This window comes from Bos taurus, chromosome 7 (assembly GCF_002263795.3).
Source record: "Bos taurus isolate L1 Dominette 01449 registration number 42190680 breed Hereford chromosome 7, ARS-UCD2.0, whole genome shotgun sequence".
NCBI lineage: Eukaryota > Metazoa > Chordata > Mammalia > Artiodactyla > Bovidae > Bos > Bos taurus.
In genome coordinates this window covers 3,000,670-3,021,087 of record NC_037334.1, presented here as the reverse complement: position 1 = coordinate 3,021,087, position 20,418 = coordinate 3,000,670, and the positions used below count along the sequence as shown (strand labels likewise).

The following is a 20,418-nucleotide window of genomic DNA, read 5'->3' as shown; positions in this document are numbered from 1 at the left end:
AGCTGTGGGTCTGGAGAAGGCAATGGCACCCCACTCCAGTACTCTTGCCTGGAAAATCCCATGGATGGAGGAGCCTGGTAGGCTGCAGTCCACGGGGTCCCTAAGAGTCGGACACGACTGAGCGACTTCACTTTCACGCATTGGAGAAGGAAATGGCAACCCACTCCAGTGTTCTTGCCTGGAGAATCCCAGGGACGGGGGAGCCTGGTGGGCTGCCGTCTATGGGGTCGCACAGAGTCGGACACGACTGAAGTGACTTAGCAGTAGCAGCAGCTGTGGGTCAGTTCTCTAGGGAAGAGAGCCAGTAGCACCAGAAGGTTCTGTGCCCCTCTCTGGAGACACAAAACCCTGAGCGCACGTTGAGTGAGCACTGTGATGTGTTTACAGCAATGAGGAGACAGAAGCTGAGGTGTGGAGCACAGGCTAGGTCTTCCATAAATGATGAGGGCTGGGGAGGCTGCAGCTCAAAGCAAGCGTCTGGCTCCCAAGATCTAGGGCCCTCAGCCTCTCGGAAGAGGAGGTCATCAGTGTTTGGTGCAGGAGGGCTGCCTGGGGGGTAGTGGGCAGCCCCAGGGAGAGCTGGTGAGGTCCCAGCCACCCCAGCGCTGTAAGGAGGCCCCAAGAGGAGTGGGTAGGTGGGGAGTACAGGAGAGAGGTCCCTGGACCAAGAGGCAGACCCCTAGACCAAGGCCCAGGTGATGACCCGCTTCGTGCTCTCCACAACATGCAAGATAGTGAGTGAAGGCTGCCCCAGCAATCTCACCTATGCCTCCCATCACAGCAGCTGGAGGATAGTACAGGAGAGAGCTCAAGTAGCGCAGGAGTGGAGTGAAGGTACGGGGCTCACGTCGGCAGGCCACAGAGAGTTCCCAAGCAGGGGGCCACAGTAAGGCCCGAGCCTGGAGAATGTGGAGAGCAACCACAGTAGGCCCCCTCTCCCTTCTGATCAGCTTAGGGAGGCTTCCCAGAGGAGGGCTCCCCTGTGTCACCTGGATCCCGCTCAGGTGGCACCCCAGGGCAGCACTGTTCCCTGCCCAGGTACTTGCTCCACCCGTGCTACTAGATGCCTTCTCCATTTGATCTTGACTCTTGCTTCTCCAGGTCGCTCCACGACCGCGCACAGGACAGCGTGTGTCCCTGCGGTCCCTCCAGTCCCTGAGGCTGGAGAGGGGAGTTGGCACCCAGAACCGCCGCCCCGGGACTGCAGGGACCGCCTGGGACTCAGTCTCTGCATCTGCCAAATGGGCTTGAGAACTCACCCCCGGGCAGATCACCGACAGGCGCACGCAGGCGCAGCCGGACTCTGCCTGGGCTAGGCGCGCTGGGGACGCGGGGGGCGCGCGCAAGCGCAGCGGTGAGCGAGGCGTCGCCTACCCAAGGTCCTGTCCCTACCTCCCGCACAGAGTCTGCGCGTGCGCACAGCAAAGGGCGAGTGGGTGGGACTGCGGGGGGGACTGCCCCGTTCCCCAGCGTCCCCCGCGGCAGCAGGCACTGACGTGGCCGCCGTCAGAGCCGCCATCTTGTGGGAGCGAAACCAACGCCTGCCTCCGAGCAGCATCTGCGCCGCGGCCGCCGAGGGTGAGGCTGGGCTGGGGCCGAGGCGGGGGCGGGGGCCGAGTTGAGGCCCAGCGCGAGGCTGAGCCGGGGCGGTGAGGGCCGAGACAGGGGCTGAGGTGAGGCCAGGCCGGGCGAGGGGCGATGTGAGAGCCGAGGTGAGGCTGGGCCGGGGGCCGAGGCGAGGCGGAGTCGAGGTGGGGAGCCAAGGCCCGGCGGGCCCAGGGTAGAATAGAGGCCGGGGGTTGAGGCGAGACTAGGCCGGGCTGGGGCTTCAGGCTGGGCTGGGGACCTAGGCGGGGCGGGGCAGGGTGGGTGCGGAATGCGGGGCCAGGGGTCTAGGCTGGGATGCGGGTCGAGTCGGGGCCGAGCTGGGGCGGGGGCTGAGTCGGGGCCGGGGAGGGCGTCTGTCTGGCCACCCTCCCACCAAGCCCCCCAGAGTGGCCGGGGCGAGCTCCCGGAAGTCCGGCCCGCAACGCGGGCTCTCCAGGAAGCCCCGCTTCTTGCTCCGCCTCCGAGGCCTCCTGTCTCGGGGTCGCAAGGACCAGGAAACTGAGGCCCGCAGCCCGGGACATGGCCAAGGTCACACGATGGCCAGGGTTTGAGCCCAGTTCCTGTTTGTTCCGAGAACAGAGCCGGCGAGGCCGGGCGGAGCCCCGGGTTCCTAGGCGCGTGCTGTGGCGCTTGGGTCTGAGTAGGAGCGCCTATGGCCCAGGAAGCCCTCGATGGACGCGCTTTGAAGGGCTCCATTATCCAAGATTGCTGCAACCCCGGGATTGCTTCCTGGGTGCCTTTGGCATGGATTAGAATACACTTCCGAGCTGGTGAATCTTTAACCTACCTGTATAACGCGACCTGGCCGGAGTTGAGGCAGCCTCCCTAGCAGAGCGTCCTAACGCTTTCCAGTCCAAGCAGTTACGGACGGTAAAACAGTAGCTTTGTTAATAAGGCTTGGCAAGCAATTTCAGAGTACTTAAAATATTAGTTAACCAGTTGAGCACTTTTGAGCGCTCAACAGAACACCAAGTTGCTGCTTCTAGCGAAAACTAGCGAAATTGCACAAGAAATCACTGGCAGGAGACGGGCAATTCAAACGCTTTGGGTGTCCCCGGAAGTCACTGTTGAGAACTGTGTAACTGATGTAGTCGTAACTGATGCAGTTGGTGTTGGAGTAGTCAGCTCTTGGTCTTGTTTCAGAACTAGTGGTCAGCGTTTTTTTTTTTTTTCCCCCCTGCTGGCTGTTTGCATGGTTGCTCTTGCGTTTTTGGCAGAGTGTCTGAAGGAGTGTGAGATGCCATGGCGTGTGCTGTGTCCTTGGGAGTTTTCAGAAACCAACATGAGGAGCCAAAACTGAAAGAACTTTGAATGTTTGGTGTTGCTGAGCCCAGGATTAGGAGCAGTTGAGTGTGTGTGTTTGTCACGAATATGGCCACTCTATGTGCTGTCTCCCTCCCATAAAGGTTTTTTCTAGTTAATGGGTAGAGTGTAACGTGTCTATTCACTGGGAATGTCCTGTTGAACACAAATCCTTGTCACTTGGGCATTACAAATCTGTTTCCTGTGATGGCTAACTTCAGATACAAGTATTCAAAATTGCTACTTCAGAAAGATTTTAAATAGTTGGTTTGCATGATAGCTGACTCACATGCTGTCTGCTTATCATTGTAAGAAAGTTAGAAAGCAAAAACTGGTTCTGTGCTTCTCACAGTTCTGGTTTTTTAAATTGTGTGGTTTAGCTATTGCTTTGCCTCTTGCGCAATGTGAAGGGGCCGTTCAGACCTGCTAAGCCACCTTTTCCAAAGATCACGACAGGCTTGAAACTACAACAGGGTACACCTTGACTTTTCTTTGACTTTAGTAAAATTTAGTATGGACCCTCGAGTTGATCTCCATGGTCAAATGGCCTTAGGAATAAACCTAACAAAGTGGGGGAAACCCTTGTGTAAGTTCATAAATAGTATATTAACTTGGTTTGAGAGAGTTGAATCAATTTTCTTTGAGTTCTTCAAATTGGATGTTGCCTTGATACTTGAATTTAAATCTGCTCTTGATCACAGGTCAGGCTCACCGAGCATTTCTGTAGCTCTCCTGAGGATTGTGATCACTTACTGAGCTGGTGTTCAAACCCATCTAGCCTGTGCTTCCTTTACCACTTAGGACTGTCTCTGTGCACAGCATTCCATAGTCTCCCCTTTGACCTTCCAACCTTTGTAGGATTAGGAGAATGAAGGAAGTAAAATGCACATCTGTCAGAGGTTGGAAAAGAAACATGAAAAATTCCCTTCATTTGGGATCTTAAGATTAGGTAAGAACTTAACCTCTTTTGTGATCTGTCTGCTCCTCATTGATGTGGATGGTATTAGAAATGTCCTCCTAGCACCATCTGAAGTGGTCTTTTGGAAATGTTTTTGACCTAACAGTGGGTTGGGTGTAATGCTTCCTGCTGGCAAGTAAAGGAGGGCTTGGGAATGTGTGAGTGTGAGAAAGGTGGGTTGGTTAATTTCAGAGTGTGAGCCAAGGTGAGGGGAGTACTTCATCCTTATTCTTTTGTGATTGTTAAAAATATTTTAAAATATAGCACCTGTTATAACTATACAGCTGTAACACTATTCTGGAAGGTACTTCAGCATTCTTAGATGGATCAGATGGCCTGATTAGCTAGGAAAAATGTGGCAGAATTTAACACAAACACATCAAAGCTCCTTATTCATGGGAGAGTCTGTTAGGCCCTCACCCAGTTCTTTCACATAAGCTTCCTTATATGAGTGGGTAGAAATAGTGAAGCTATCTGTTGCAAGGAGCTAACCTCAATATTCCTAACAGACCATGTTTCCTGATTTTTGCATATGTTGGAGACTGCGGGGCAGCCTGTCATCGGCAAATAGGAAGGGAAGAATAGGACTTCTCACTGACTGAAAGAGACAGGAAACACACAAGGCAGGCCGATTTTTACACACACAGCACTTGGCAGTGATTCTCTTCAGGAGGCAAACATTTTTACACACCTGAAGCGACAGAGGTGACTGTTAGTATACAGCATAAATTAACAAAAGCCCCAGTTATGATCCACGCACATTTCCAGAAGTTAAAAATGTAGAGTATATTTTAGAAACATTAATTAATGTTTTCAGAATTTAGTAAGTTTTTGTCCTCTAAAGGATGCTAGCAAGTTGGTAGAATTTGTCTCCAAAGAGCAAGTCATATGTAAAATAGCCGGCATCTCTCAGTTTGTATTGTATGTCAGATTATGTTTGCAGTGCTACATGTGGGCGCTAAACAGAAAGTTGAGTGGTGCTAGGTCTCTGAGGCCCTGGAAATTTTTTGGCATGAAGTTTTAAGTGTCCTGTCAGTTTGACATAGGGACAAATGGCCAAGAAAACAATTTCAAGATTCTGTCTAAACTCATATGTGCAAAGTAGGAATAAAGGCAAAGTTAGATGTGCCAGCATTTTGAGCACAGGTTTCAGAATAAAGGATATCTTTAAAAATTGCTATGAAGAGTACATTTTCCTGTGGAGTTTTCTATTATCTGTAGATGAGCATGCAGTTCCTAACTCATTGAATCTATTATTTGCTTAAAATAATTACAGTTTTTAACATTTCTCTTCATCAAAGTGATACGAGGTCTTGCAAATTCCTGAGGAGATCAGTGCAGATGTATTCTTAGTCACTAGTCGCAGGTACCCTGGGGCAGGTTTAGGAAGCAGATTGTGTTCACGCCCCTTCTGTGGCATTGAGCATTCCTGAGCTGCACGAGTCTGCCCTGAGTAGCTAACTGTGTCTCGTATTTCCTCCTCACTGGAGTGTCAGAGAGATGGTCGGGTTCTACCACACTCACGGGTACTTTTACACCAGTGTGAGAGTCATCGTTGACTTGATAGGTTTTTTTTTTTCTGACAGACTAATTTTTTAGAAAACTGTGTGTGATTAATCTTTCTATTTTTTAATTCTTAAAGGCCTTAAATATTCTTTTGTGATTCTTTTCTCCTCTCCTTGTCTGTGAATCTCTTGGGTGCCCAGGGAGGTGACCAGTGGAGAAAGACAAGTAGAGATAGGGAGATGAGTGACGGAAGGTGGGTGAGGGCTGGGTGGAAGGTGGAGGGCAGCAGCAGAGAGTGGAATGGGAAAGCAGGCCCACGGGGCCCGGAAGGAGCAGTGGGCGCTGAGTGTAGCTAGTCAGGCCTGTCCGGAGGGACAGGGAGGAGTGTCATGTGAGCAGAGGTGTGAAGGAGGGGCTCCTGTGGATCTTGGGAAGAAACAGGAAGCTTCTCCCTTGCAGGGGAAAACAGCAACAGAGGTCCTTAGCTGGGAGTGCGCTTAGTGGTTTTGGAGACTTGCTAGGAGCAGAGGAGGGGAGGGAAGCCTGCTGGTGTGTGCCAGTGGTCCTTGAAGGGGAAGCCCCACAGAAAGGGTATCTTGGAAATGCGTGGGATGATTTTGGGCTCTGTCAAAGGTGGGAGGCAATACTGATATTTAGAAGCAAGGATGCATTCTGCATGACTTTCATGTAGGGGAAAAAGCTGTTTATTTCTTAAACCTAATTCTGTTTATGTGCAGAGTCAACTTGTGTGTGTATGGTTTTAACTGAAGGTGTGAGTCGCTCAGGCGTGTCCGACTTCTTGTGACCCCATGAACTATAGCCCGCCAGGCTCCTCTGTCCTTGGGATTTCCCAGGCAAGAATACTGGGGTGGGTTGCCATTCCCTTCTCCAGGGGAATCTTCCCAATCCAGGGATTGAACCTGGGTCTCCTGCATTACAGGCAGATTCTTTACCATCTGAGCCGCCAGGGAAGCCCTTGGTTTTAATAGATGTTCTGAATTCTCAAGGAATGAAACTACCTTGTAAATTAAGGGTGATTGTATTTGGCTCTTTGCAGAATCGTACCAAGAGTTGTTCTCTGTTTCCAGGTGGGGGAAGAAAAAAAAACTTGGTGGACACACCAGGCCTTGAGTGTCTGAGATGCTGCTGCATTTGTGGCAGTCTTCATTAGGTGGTTCTCTGCCTGCCTCCCTTGAACTTGGGGTCATGACCAGTGTTGAAGGTCACGTTTTATCATATGACACTGTCTTTCATTTCCCAGTTACATTTTAGGTGGGGCAGCGTGGGTTTTTTTCAGTCCAGTGAGTATGTTGGTTATATTGTCTCCTAGCTTCCTTCTGAATGGTAGAGCTGATGCTGTGAGATGCATGGGAGTGTTGGCCCTGATCTTTCCTAATAGTCCCCTCTTGCTGGCATCAAGAACACCTTGTGGAGTGAAAGCTACAGGCTTTGGAAATGTCAGAGGGCGGGAGATAAGGTGGCCAGGACCAGGCACAGGCAGACAGTGACGGGGAAGCACCTTGCGAAAAAAGAGATGATGGGACTTGCCAGTGAACAGATTTGGGGGTGAGAGGGACAGAGTGGGATTGTGGGTATCTCTGAGGTTTGGGTCTGAGGAACTGGGAGGAAGTTGCACAGGATTAAAGTGGGAAAGAGAGGGTCCTTTTATATTTGAGGATTAGATTTTGATGGGAGATCCATGAATTGAGGGGGAAACAGGAGATAAGTCTGGAGATGAAAGGAAGGTTCAGCTGGGGTGCCATATAGGGGGTTGCATTCCTCTGGGATTGAATGGCTGGACAGGGGCAGTGCTAGTGAGTGAAAGTACAAGACACCAAGTCTTGGACTGATGGGACCTCTGGTCACCTGAGAGGGGCGTCAGGGACTGCTGGGAGGTTTTAAGCAGAGGCTGGCAGGAGCAGGTATGTGAATGGAATTTCCCTGAGTCCAGGGCTGCCCCCAGTTTAAAATGTGAGCAGAGTAGGAAGAGGCCAACTGAGAGGGTTGCTTTGGCTGTTTGGGCCAATGAGAAGTCCACCCAGTCACTTTGGCCTCCCAGGCAAGACCAGTGAGGGTGTCCTGAGTGCCCTGGGCTGGTGCAGCATCTCTGGGTGCTTCTAACAGGGGTCTCAGGTAGGCGGGTCTGGCAGGGGGCGTCAGAGGTAGAGGATCGAACAGACTCTGACTCATTGCTGCTCTCCCCTGTTTTCTGTCCTCTGGGAAGCCCATCTCTCAGAAAAAGAGGTAGGGCTGTGATCTTTTTTACATTTTGTTTTCAAAATGAAAGTTCTCTGCAGGAAAAAATCAAGTTTTGGAGATTGATTTAATCATTTTCAGTTCAGTCGCTCAGTCATGTCCAACTCTTTGCGGCTCCGTTAATCACTTTAGTCGTTCACAAAGTTTTCTTGTTCTGAAAAAGCCTGGGGGTTGGGGACACCTGCCACTCTGAGAAACTTTGGGGAAGAAGAACTGGGCACTTTGACAAGCTAATAGTTGGTTGCACTTCCCTTTTTCTTCAAGGGTGTGGAAAGGGTCTCGGCAACACTGGCTTCCCTAGAGCCCTGCCCTCGTGCCTGGAGAGGGTCCTGTGTCTGCACCGTAGGTGCAGGCAGCCTTTTTGAGAAGACCCCAGAACAGAAACCACAGAGGCTTCACATCTGTGGTGACGACATAATTAGAGTAGAGTGACGAAAGCAATTAATGTGAGTTATTTCACGACAGAATCCTGAACTGCCATCTCTTTCTCATTCTTACTTCTAGAACTAAAACACAGGATTGTGCTGTTTGACAGGTGTGCCTGCTTTTTCTGTCAGGATCATGGGGACTGCGACTTCAGCAGCTGGAGATATGTGTGTGTGTGCGTGCGTGCATGCCCTTGCGTGCACACGCTAACGCTTTGGGCCCCAGTGGAGCTGTAGGTCAGTCTTTTGACGTTTGACAGCGTTTACCGTTGAGGTGAGGCTGGGAGGGTGCGCATGTCGCTGTCGCACTCGTGTTTCACATCTGTCATTTGGTCTCTGAGTCTGGAGCTTCTCCGCCCAGAGCTGCACTCATCACACAGCTGCTCCTCACCGTGAGTGTGGTGACTTCACCCCACCGTGTGCTGAGGGCGCACTGAAAAACGTAGAAAGGAAAGGACTTTTTCTCGTGAAAGGTGGCATCTGAACTCGCCTTCAGAGGTTGGGTGAAGGGCTTGATGGGCATGACATGGAGAACGGTGTGAAGGGGGACTGGGAGCACAGCTAAGATCTGAACAAAGGATTGCCGATGTGCAGAATTAGTAAGGAGTTAGTGGTAGGGCGCTTTTCAGGGAGTCTAGGTGGTTTAGGGGGAGATCCTCTGGAGGAGGGCATGACCACCCACTCCAGTATCCTTGCCTGGAGGATCCATAGGTGGAGGAGCCTGGCAGGCTACAGTTCGTGGGGTTGCGAAGAGTCGGACACTACCGAAGTGACTTAGCACAGCACAGGTGGTGTAGAGTGGCCTGTAGTTTCTCGTATCCTGCTTTATTTTAGTCATAAGTTGCTTTGTTTCCTGCATTTTCTGTTTAATCTGTTATACGTCTTTGTTTTAGTATTTATTTGGCTGTGTGGGGTCTTCATTTCAGCTTGTGGGCTCCTTCGTTGTGGTGCGCAGGCTTAGTTGCCCTGCAGCACGTGATCCCTTAATTCCCTGACTAGAGTTCAAACTCAAGTCTCCTGCATTGGAAGACCGATTCTTAACCACTGGACCACCAAAGGAAGTCCCTGTTGCACATTTTAATGTTGTGAAGTGAGTGATGTCGCTCAGTCGTGTCTGACTCTTTGCGACCCCATGGACTGTAGCCCACCAGGCTTCTCAGTCCATGGGATTTTCCAGGCAAGAGTGCTGGAGCAGGTTGCCATTTCCTTCTCCAGGGGATCTTCCCGACCCAGGGATCGGACCCAGGTCTCCTGCATTACAGGCAGACGCTTTACCCTCTGAGCCACCAGGGAACTTAATGTTGTGAGGTTGATGCAAATTTGTGTTTTGGGTCTTTTGATTGTTTTTTCCTCCCAGGAACAACTTCTTCAGACTAAGTGTGTTTGGAGTCAGGGTGTATGTGCCCTGACTCCTAAAATATGAATGCTCGTTAGGGTCCATGGTGCCGGCTGCTCCATCGTGGAGAGCCCAGGTGCCCAGCACTGGTCTGCAGGACCTGCAAAGCCATTGCATCCCACAGAGAGCATACTCGGATGGTCCTGTGTAGCTGCCAGGCACTAGGAATGTAGGTTTACCCCGGAAGGCCTCGAGCTCAGGGACAAATCCAGGAGAAGAAATAGCAAGGAGCAGCCAGAGTCTGCTGCCCGGACAAACGCACAGAGCTGTGAGAGAGGCTCCTGACGGGGCATCTGAGCGAAGCCTCTACTTGGAGGGATCACCCACTCCTTGTTTCACCCCAGGTGAAGGCCATGTGACATTTGTGTTCAGAGGTCCTACATGGATATTGTTTTCATTGGGGCTAGATCATCTGGTTATTTGGTCTCATCTGTGGATTTCAGGTCGATCGAAGTGTCTAGTTATGGTTTTTTTAAAAAGTAGTAAAATAAAACTTAAAGACTATGGATGAGAAGGAAGTGCAAAACCTAAATATGTTCATCAGTTACTGCTTTGACTTTTGCAGTTATTGAAAAGTAGGGTTAATTGCAGTTACGCTGTTTCAGTGTTTGCCTTGTGGTTTAGTGTGCTTGCTCCATTAGGCACTGGACAGTGGCTGTTGAATGTTCACTTTAGTGTATACCAAGAGCTCTATTCATGAATGAAGCTTATTTCTTGGTGTCATTTTAAGAATTTCACCTTGAGTCTTAAGCTGGCAGCTGCTGCTGCTGCTGCTAAGCTGCTTCAGTCGTGTCCGACTCTGTGCGACCCCATAGACGGCAGCCCACCAGGCTCCCCCGTCCCTGGGATTTTCCAGGCAAGAACACTGGAGTGGGTTGCCATTTCCTTCTCCAATGCATGAAAGTGAAAAGTGAAAATGAAGTCGCTCAGTCCTGCCCGACTCTTAGTGACCCCATGGACTGCAGCCTACCAGGCTCCTCCATCCATGGGATTTTCCAGGCAAGAGTACTGGAGTGGGGTGCCATTGCCTTCTCCGTAAGATGGCAGAGAGGGATGTAAATTGAATTCCACTGATTGCTCCTCCTGAGAATCAGACCTGACCGGAAGTCCCCTCCTTCAGCTTTGGGAAGCAACTTGCAGGGCAACTGGAGACCAGCCCTCCGGTGTCACTGTACTAGCCTTTGGGTTTCTGCACTCGTCCTTCTTTAGGGGCAGGAACTGGGGGTGACTGCTGCATAGAGACCAGGTCTAGTGTCTAATTGATTGATTCCTGCAAAACATCCTGAACGTCCTGTTGTGAAAAACAAAAATCAGTCTCACGGGAACTCACCTTTAGATGCAGGCGAGAATTACACTGTTCTAGAATGTTTTTGCATGTTCTTTCATTTATTATTTTTCTTTGTATTGAAAGTTCAGAGTCAAGGTAGGTGAAATGGGTGAAGGTGGTCAAAAGATACAAACTTCTGGTTATAAGGATAGATAAACCCTGAAATGTAAGGTACAGTATGGTGACTGTAATTCACCATACTGTATTGTATATTTGAAAGTTGCTAAGAGAGGAAATCTTAAAAGTTCTCATCACAAAGAAAAAAGAGTGACTGTATGAGGAGACAGAAGTTAACTAAACTTTGTGTGGTGATCATTTCACAATAAATACACATATCAGATCATTATTTTGTACACCTGAGTATAATACAGTTCAGTCAACCTAAGTATATCCTTTGAGCGTCTCAGTCTGAATATTCTTCCTCTGAACATGTTCTTGATCCTTGGCTTTGTCAGAGTTGTGTTAGGCCTGTAAGGCATATCTACCTGTCATTAGTATTGGGATGTTCAGTTTTCTTACACTAATTTGTATAAAATAGTGACAGTATGTGGTGTTCTACTCAGTTGCAGAAAAATGTCAGAGCTACAGAAGTGGAGTGCTGGACTAGTAGAGTAGTGCCTTAAGGCTTTATTTTGTTGTGCTGGAACCCCAAGTTGATGTACAAAAGTCAGTTTGTAGCAGATAGTAATATGTGGTCATATCGCTTATGAAAGTAGGGGACCTTCCCCTTTAAAATTAAATCCTACACATCAGAGATGAATTAGGCTTTTGAGTGGTTGATAATCTAAGCACATTCATTCTGCTAAAAGAATAAATGAAACAGTTAAAGAAAATGTTTTATAATGTATATCAATTCCTCGGGAAGATCTTCACTTTATTATTTTTTCTCAAATTAGGTATTAAAACTGACATTATGAACTGTTGAGCTGTACTTCCACCTAATAAACTTCCCAAAAAAATGAAATGAAAAAAAGCTCTGATGTCACTTAGCTTGTTCATTTGAGTAGGGGAGACCCACGTGATCTCTTATTTACAGAGGGACCAGAGCAGCCTGTCCCGGTCTGAAGCACAGAATAGAAAACACGGGGGTTTATTTATTTATTTTTTTGCCTTCCTGGGTCACACTTTCATTTCCCAAGCCATGCTCTAGGTTAGTGATTTATTCTTCTTAATGATTCTCAGTAGTTTGGGTCATCTTGATATCCGTTATTACAGAGATTCTGTTAAATAAACCAGCTCCTAGCCATTTCAGAAAATGTGACAGATTTTCCTTCTGCAGAAGTAAGCTGCACAGCTCTGTAGGGGAAGGTTTCCCTTGCTCGTCCCGAATCCTCAGAGATTGGTTAGGAGATGCAGCGGGCACAGGTAGTCTTGGAGATCCATATTTCTCTTTAACAGCTGTAAACCAGTTACTTTGGATTCATTTACTGGCGTGGAACAGGTGTAAACTCACAGCTACATTTTTTCCCTCCCTCTCCTGGCTTTCCTGGGGCGGCATCTTGTCTGGCCTTGGCCTGTAGCCTAGTAGTAGATCTTTGCGGATAGGAATGTGGCCAGCCAGTTGTGTCCTGTTCTTTGCTATAGTGTTGAACCGCCACCCAGTCTTGTTTCTGGTCCTAACCAGAAAAAAGAAAAAAATGTTCCTAAGGGGCTGCATCTGCTCAGAGCTTTCTGTCTCAGGAAAGAGATGATCTTTTGTTACTCTTTTTATGAGCCCGCACAAAGGTGCAAACTCAGGCAGGTGCAGGGCAGCGCTAATGTCTTCACTGCTTACAAATACGATCGTTACCATGAACCTGAAAAACAGGTTTTGGCCGGAGTGCAAAGGATCCTGGTGGAGGAAAGGGTGAAAGAGGCTTAGGCTGGATGTCCTAAAAGTTAGAACCTGTATGGAGAGGCCACAGAACAACTCTTGTGGTCACTGTTGAGCCTTTCCACTGTGACACATAGTGCGTTAGATCAGGAGCTGACAGGTCCCTGGACCAGGCGCAGGGTGGATGTAGATAGGTGGCTTGTATGGTGGGAGGCCCTGTGTGTAGCGTCTCTTGGAGTTCGTTCTGTGCTGTGTGTCCAGTCGCTTCAGTCGTGTCTGATTCTTTGCCACTCTGTGGACTGTAGCCCGCCAGACTCCTCCATCCGTGGGATTCTCCAGTCAAGAATTTTGGAGTGGGTTGCCATGCCCTCCTCCAGGGCACTTTCTTGATCCAGGGATCAAACCCGCATCTCGCAGGCAGATTCTTTACCGTTGAGCCACCAGGGAAGCCCAGAGTTCTGCTCATCCCCATCTAGGTTCAGCCACCAAAATATATGGCCCACTTTCCCTTTGGGGCTACAGAAGTTGGGTAAGTTGAAAAATTGTGTGGAGGAAAGGGACCAGATTGATAATTAGGGCTCAGCTGACTGCAGGGCCAAGGCAGGCCAGGGACCGTGAGTGGGCACACACGCCGGGCTGGTGGGAGGGAGCGGAGGCCCCTGGCCTGCTGCGGCTGCGGCTGGCTGCATCTTCAGCCTGCCCTGCCGTGTGGGCTTGCTGCTGGGCCCAGTTCTCCTGGAGTGCTCCATCAGTGCCGTGTAGGGACTGGGGAAGCATAGAAAACGGTTTCGCTCCTAGTGCCCAGGTTTCTGTGTCAGTTTGTATGAACTTAATGCTAAAACAAATGTAGACAGCAGTCTTCCAGCCTGCTTCACAGGGATAGCCTTTCATGCCTCACTGTTCTGAGTAGGGTGCCAAATACTGTCTCTAAGTATGTCAGCTTTGGACACTGAGGGTTGGCCCTTGAGACCACAAGTTCTGTCCTTGGCTTCCCAGTACCGAGGAGTGCCAGTCAAAGTATCATGACTAAATAAATATTATTCACTGCTGAGTCAAGTGGTGACTGGCTTATTATGTTTTCCCTTGAGAAATCTTAAAATGACTTCATTTTCATTCTTGGGTTTTTTTCTGGGTGTATGTCATTATTTTTTCCCAATTCCCTTAGCATTGCCAAGCCCCGTGTTTAAATCACACAGGTAATGTGTTCCTCTTTTCCTGGAGCTCTCCTTCCTGGGCCGGCTGCTGTTCAGGCCTTCCTCTGTCACCTTGGGCAGGGGTGGGGAGTGTTGCCCTTGCCTGTGGCGACCTGGAGACAAGGCTCGTGTGACACTTTGCACTTGTGACCTCTTTGTCCTGCCCTTTCACTGAGCCCATACTTTGGTTGACACGGAACTGCAGGTGGAGAGCAGTGTTTGCGTCTTTCTTTGCAGGAAACAGTTTTAGGTTTGCCACGTGATTGAGGAAAACACACAGCCTTCCTCACTGTGTCCCCGCTGGAGTGCGCATTCGCTACAGCTGATGAGCCTGCGTTGGCACACCGTCATTCAGAGCCCAGAGTTATCTTAGGGCTCACTCTTGCTGTCGTGTGTTCTCTGGCTTTGGACAGACGCATCGTGACTTGTGTCAGCCACTGTCGTATCACACAGAATAGTCTCACTGCCCTGAGAATGCCCTGTGCTCGACCTGCTCGTCCTCCCTCCCTCCCAACCCCTCAGAGCCACGGAAAGGATCTGTTTACTGTCTCCACAGTTGTCTTTTCCACAATGTCACGTAGTTGGAATTATACACTGTATAGTATTCTTAGATTGGCTTCTGTCACTTAATGCACATTTATACTGTAATAATAATATACATTTATCTGTGTATAAGCACTTTTCTTTTAGTGTTGAATAACATTCTGTTGTTCGGATTTACCAAACAGTTTAGCCATTCACCTACTGAAAGACATCATGGTTGCCTCCAGACTATGGCAGTCATGAGTAAGACTTGTGAACAGCAGTGTGCAGGTGTCTGGTGGTTGCTCGTTTGCAGCCGCTTTGGGAGCATGAAGGCTGAGTTACATGTTCAGAGTGTTTTGTAAGAAATCTCCAAACTGTTTTCACAGTGGCCGCTCTTTCTTTGATGGGATCATGTCTTTGGTGCCGTGTCTCAAAAGTCATCACCAGCCCAAGGGAGATGCTGGTCTTTTACGTTGCTCCCAGTTTCCCTGTTTTGAGCTTCTTGTGTGTGGGGGTCTTTTTCATTTTGGCTGTGAGCTTTGCCATGTCTGTCCTAACGCCCTGTTCTTGTTCGATGGGCGCCAGATCCCCACCACGTTGGTGCCAGGGCTGTGTGTGGCTTGGGGGTTCTGTTTGTTTACTTTTCTTTTTAAATTCTCTTCTGTCTTGCTTCTCTCCAAATTCTTTGTTTCAGTCAGTTCCATTGGGGGCTTCTTACAGGGAGATAGGGGCATGGATGTTTGGGGGCCTCCAGGTGTAAGAGTTAAGTCCTGGCCTCGAGGCCTCCACGTCTCATGTGCAGGTCTGTGGGGGCAGTGTGCCTCCCTGTTGATCTCGCCATATTCCTGTTTCTAGAACAGTGCACCCTGTGCCCTCCTCAGACTGGAGAGCAGAGTCAGGACCCCTGGTTCAGTTGCTCCAAAAAGGTCGCCTGGCTCTCCTGCAGGGCTGAGGGTGAGTGCTTGGTCAGGGTCAGACCCCACCAGAATTGTACCTTCTCTCTGTCCTTTTGAGTCAGTCATCACTTTTATGTCTTTATTGGTAGTGACTTCAGAAATAAGCTGAGATAAATATGCGTTCATTCTGTTTTCCATAATTTATCATCCTCTATATATTTAGGAAAAGTGGGTGTCTGCCGAAAAGGAAATACCATAGTAAAGATCTTTTTAAATTTTAATTTTATAAATAGGTAATATTATTCAAAACCAAAAAGAATTTTAAAATGTTGACAGAGCACTGAAGCCTGCTAGAAGGGGCTCCGCTGGATGCCCCTGAGACCATTGGAGCACCTAGGTCACAGTGGAGTGGTGGTCTGACCCACTGAGCAGACTCGGAATTCCTGAGTTCACACCGGATCAGTATGTGGAGAAGAGAATGGTGGTTCTTTGGGTAGAAGGCTGACTAAAGCTGGAAGGAATGACTCCATAGAGAACCACCATTTGACAGTCCTCAGGGCAGTAATTCAGCCAGGAAATGTCAGAATGCTGAAACTAGAGGGTGGAAGTTGGATAAGGAGTGGAACATGATGACTAAGGCAGAAAGGAACTTACGATGGAGACCTGGCAGCTCCATGTCAGCCTGTCATCAGAGTTGACGTGGGGTGGTGGGGATCTGGGGCACACCCCCTAGGTGGAATGGAGTGGGGAGTGCCTGTGGCAGGCCCATATCTGCGTCCTCCATGGGACTGGCCTCTTACCCAAGCAGTGTCCATCCAAAGTTCAAACACTGGGGAGCTCATAGTTACTTCTTGGGGGTTAGGTATGCAGGGCAAGGCTCTTTCCCAACCTTGACAATAGCTACCACCAGCACTCTCCCAGTGATTAGGTGTGAGCATCTCCCATCACTTAGAACAAGCTCTCTGTGGTTCATTTGGTTTTCTGTCAACACTCACACAGAATCTGCCTAGCTGAAGGCTGCTCAGCCCTCCACAGCTTGACTTCACCTGATTCCTAAGCATTTGAGAAAGTGACTGTTTTTTCCTAAAGCCCTGTTTGGAAATAAAACAGTTGAAGGATGAATGTACTGAGTGTTGAGAGGCCATACGTGGGTCTTACAGTACAGGAGATCCCTTCCTCTGTGATCACTTATCCCTTCCTGCAGGTCTGGGTGTCGGGGCCTGGGCTCTGACCTTGGGTCCAGTCAGCTCAGTGGCTGCTCCCAGTCTGCTCTGCTGAGTGAGGAGAGCCGGGGTGGGGGCGGGGCAGACACTGCACACTTGTGGCTGCACCACACAGGCCGCCTCTCTGACCAATGCTGACCACAGGTCTTGGGAAAGTGCTCCCTAACATGGCCATGCTGTGGGCTCACCCTTGGACTGAATACCCTGGTGTGCTGCTCTTGAGCCCTGGGTGTTCTCACTCACCCGGTCCTGCCTGCAGGGTATGCTGAGCTCTCAGCTTGTTAGGAGGCATTGGCTCTTGGTCTCGGCCAGGGCCCTCCTAGGTTCTCAGGTGTTAGTTGTCTTACCATTGAACTCTGCTTCATTGAGACTTGGGGCAGTTGGGAGACATGGTAGGGCCTTGATGTGGTTGTTTCTGGCCCCTTGAAGAACTCTGCATTAGATTATGGAGAATCTAGCATTCATTTGAAAGCCACACTACTGCACCCCAGAGTGGCAAGTTGAAGGACTTAAAGGTAAGTTGCCCTAAGGCCTTGGGTGTAAGTTCCTCAGATAATGGTAGCAGCTGCTTCAAATTCCAGGAGAAGGCAATGGCACCCCATTCCAGTACTCTTGCCTGGAGAATCCCATGGATGGAGGAGCCTGGTAGGCTGTGGTCCATGGGGTCGAGAAGAGTCGGACACGACTGAGTGACTTCGCTTTCACTTTTCACTTTCATGCATTGGAAAAGGAAATGGCAGCCCACTCCAGTGTTCTTGCCTGGAGAATCCCAGGGATGGTAGAGCCTGGTGGGCTGCCGTCTATGGAGTTGCACAGAGTCGGACACGACTGAAGCGACTTAGCAGCAGCAGCAGCTTCAAATTCCAGTCAGCCTTGTTCTAAGATTCCCATATACTGCCTTGTAAGAGTGATTAGAGGCTCAAGAGGTAGGTGGGCAGGACTGTTTTCTTTTGGATAGGAACCAGAATTTCATCAGCTTCTGAGATAGGAGGAGCTGCCTCAGCCTGGCTCTGGGTGAGCGGTCTCTGAGCTGCTCCTGCTTGCCTGGCCCTGGGCAGCACAGAAAAAGACCCCAGGACTCCTTGTTCCTGCAGGTTTCTCTGGCCAGTGTTGCCCCCACCGGTCTGCAGCATGGGGAATATCTTTGCAAACCTCTTCAAGGGCCTTTTTGGCAAAAAAGAAATGCGCATTCTCATGGTGGGCCTAGATGCTGCGGGAAAGACCACCATCCTGTACAAACTGAAGCTGGGTGAAATTGTGACCACCATTCCCACTATTGGTGAGGACGCTGGGCCTTGGGAGGCTGGGAGGTGGTGGTGGCTCTGGGGATAGGCTCACCCAGGTCTCCTCCAGGCTTCAACGTGGAGACCGTGGAGTACAAGAACATCAGCTTCACTGTGTGGGACGTGGGTGGCCAGGACAAGATCCGGCCTCTGTGGCGCCACTACTTTCAAAACACACAAGGTAAGAGGGAGCTACCCCACCACACCCCTCAGGAGTGGGGTTCGGGGTGTCCCGGTGCCTGCAGTCACGCTTACTGTCCCCTCTGCAGGTCTCATCTTTGTGGTTGACAGCAATGACAGAGAGCGTGTGAATGAGGCCCGTGAGGAGCTCATGAGGATGTTGGCAGAAGACGAGCTCAGGGACGCCGTTCTGCTCGTGTTTGCTAACAAACAGGTATGTGTGACTGAACACCCTGTGTGCCGGTGGGGGTACGTGTCAGGCAGCCAGCCTCTCAGGGCTGGAGGTCTGAACAGGGTGGGGGTCACAGGGCAGGTGGAAAGGGCTCCATGCAGCCCCCCTGACCCACGCCTGCTGTGCTGTCACCCCCAGGACCTCCCTAATGCCATGAACGCGGCCGAGATCACGGACAAGCTGGGCCTGCACTCTCTGCGCCACAGGAACTGGTACATTCAGGCCACCTGTGCCACCAGTGGGGACGGGCTTTACGAGGGACTGGACTGGCTGTCCAATCAGCTCCGGAACCAGAAATGAGCTGTAATCCTCTCTCCTCCCCTCTCACTCCCTCCTTCTACCCTCGCTTTACTCTCATGTGGCAAACGTGCCCCTGTGGTGTGAGTGCCAGAAGCTGTCTCCACGGTCGGTCACAGTGTGCTTCACCATGCTGTAAATGTGCAGACGCAGCCTGCAGCTGGGTTTTTATTTAATGTAAATAGTTTTTGTTCCCAATGAGGCAGTTTCTGGTACTCCTATGCAATATTACTCAGCTTTTTTTATTGTAAAAAGAAAATCAACCCACTGTTTAGTACTGAGAAGGGATTTTAGGCACACGGGTCATCCAGGAGTTGTGTGTCAGACGAGCCCAATACTCCTCCTCTGGGCTTTAGATCTGTGTTGAGATCCATTTTGGTGGTTGGTTTTTAACCCAAACTCAGTGCATTTTTTAAAATAGTTACAAATACAAAATAAGGAGAACACTTGAACACACAGAAGGGAGAAATGTGCCTAATGTAGGTTCTGCGGTAACGGCCTGAGTCCAGTCCACCGGTGGTCTGTTTCCCGTTGGGAACATGAAACGGGGCAGAACCAGCCATGATATCCATTCTGCATGGTCACAATAGGGTCCCTGTGATTTGCTCTGTCTCGGGTCCTCCCACACCCCATAGCGTTTGTGCTTGTATTTGTGCATACATGGCCGCCCAGGAGATGGGGTGGAGGCTGCAGCCACCGTTCTCAGAGCCCTTGGAAGAGCCCCGGGCTTTTCTCGGGTCAGCATGGGCACTTTGGTTGGGACGCCCTGGCTGGAGCGGGAGCCCTGCAGCCCCCTTGCTTGCCTGCTCCGGGCTCTCTGGGGTCTCACCAGCAGGAGTGCGGGTGGTCATCCTGGAGCCCCAGCCCCTCAGAGCCCCTGTCCACATGTGCTTTCACCCCCTCAGCCTGCAAGGGCCAGATTTGCCATTGAAGATGATAACCTCTACTTCTTTCTTTTGTATTTTGATAAACACTGAAGAAGCTGGAGCTGTTAAACTTTATCTTGGGGAAAACCTCAGAGCTGGTTTATTTGGTGTCGTGGAACCTCTTACTGCTTTCAGTACACAATTAGTAATCAACTGTTTTGTATACTTGTTTTCAGTTTTCATTTCGACAAACAAGCACTGTAATTACAGCTATTAGAATAAAATCTCTTAACTATTTCATGGCTCTCCTGCGTTTGGGTGCCCCTGACAGCCTGCCCTCTGGGAGCTGGGCAAGGACAGCCACTTTCTGCTCACTTAGTGAGGGCCGCATTGCTCTGCCTTGCCCCATTCTCGCTCTGCCCATCCCTTCCCTGCCCACGCCCCCACCTTCACTTTGCCGTGGTCGGGTGTATGTCCCAGTGCCCTGGTGGTAACCACCTCATTGGTCTCACTGCTGGCAGTCCAGCCCCCTGGTCCCAGGCTTTGCAGTGCCCAGTCATGAGAGGGACAGCAGGGTCACCATGTAGGGTATGCCCCAGGGGCCAGGGCCAAGCGTGGAGACCCCACACACACACCCTTCCTAACATCCACTCTCTGGTACCCCCAGGCCATACAGCTTGTCCTCTGGAGGGGCAGGACTATCTCCAGTGTCGCTGCCGCAGTAATTGACACGTGCCTGGCTGGGTGATGTGTGTGTCTGTGCCATAGACCCCCTCCCACTTTTGTGGGGGTCGCCCCTCTGATGTGGAGCCCTTCTTGGCACCCTTGTTTCCCCACTGGGGCAGACCTTGGTAGGCCAAAGTCCAGCTGGCCTTCCCCCAGGAAGCAGGCTCCACCCTAGATGGTGGTCTCTAACAGGTTGATAGCCTGTGCCGAGTGCCTTTAAGACAGAGTTGCTTTCAGTTCTCATTTCTTTTAAAATCAGCAGCAAAACAAGAACCTCGGTAATGAATCCAGTCTAGGCTTTGTCTTTATTCCAGTGTGGTTTGTAGGATGTTTTCTTTTTTTCTATGGATGGCAACGTTGTATGTGTTCCTTCAGCCTTGGAGATGGGGGCTGGGGGGAGGGAGCC

The 20,418-nt window shown here is 50.2% G+C and overlaps 1 protein-coding gene across 3 annotated transcripts; it reads left to right on the top strand.

Annotated features, from left to right (window-relative positions):
- The first annotated feature begins 1,508 nt into the window (after positions 1-1,508).
- ARF1 (ADP ribosylation factor 1) lies at positions 1,509-19,583 on the top strand. 3 transcript variants are annotated; one of them, XM_005208399.5, is made up of 5 exons: positions 1,509-1,673; positions 17,523-17,707; positions 17,782-17,892; positions 17,981-18,105; positions 18,262-19,583. In XM_005208399.5, exons 2-5 carry the CDS (start codon positions 17,560-17,562, stop codon positions 18,421-18,423), a joined length of 546 nt encoding a protein of 181 aa, XP_005208456.1. In that variant the 5' UTR covers positions 1,509-1,673; positions 17,523-17,559; the 3' UTR covers positions 18,424-19,583. The 3 variants fall into 3 exon arrangements, with proteins under 3 accessions (XP_005208456.1, XP_005208457.1, NP_788826.1); XM_005208400.5 differs by having other exon boundaries at positions 1,509-1,712; NM_176653.4 differs by having other exon boundaries at positions 1,525-1,578.
- Positions 19,584-20,418: the final 835 nt, after the last annotated feature.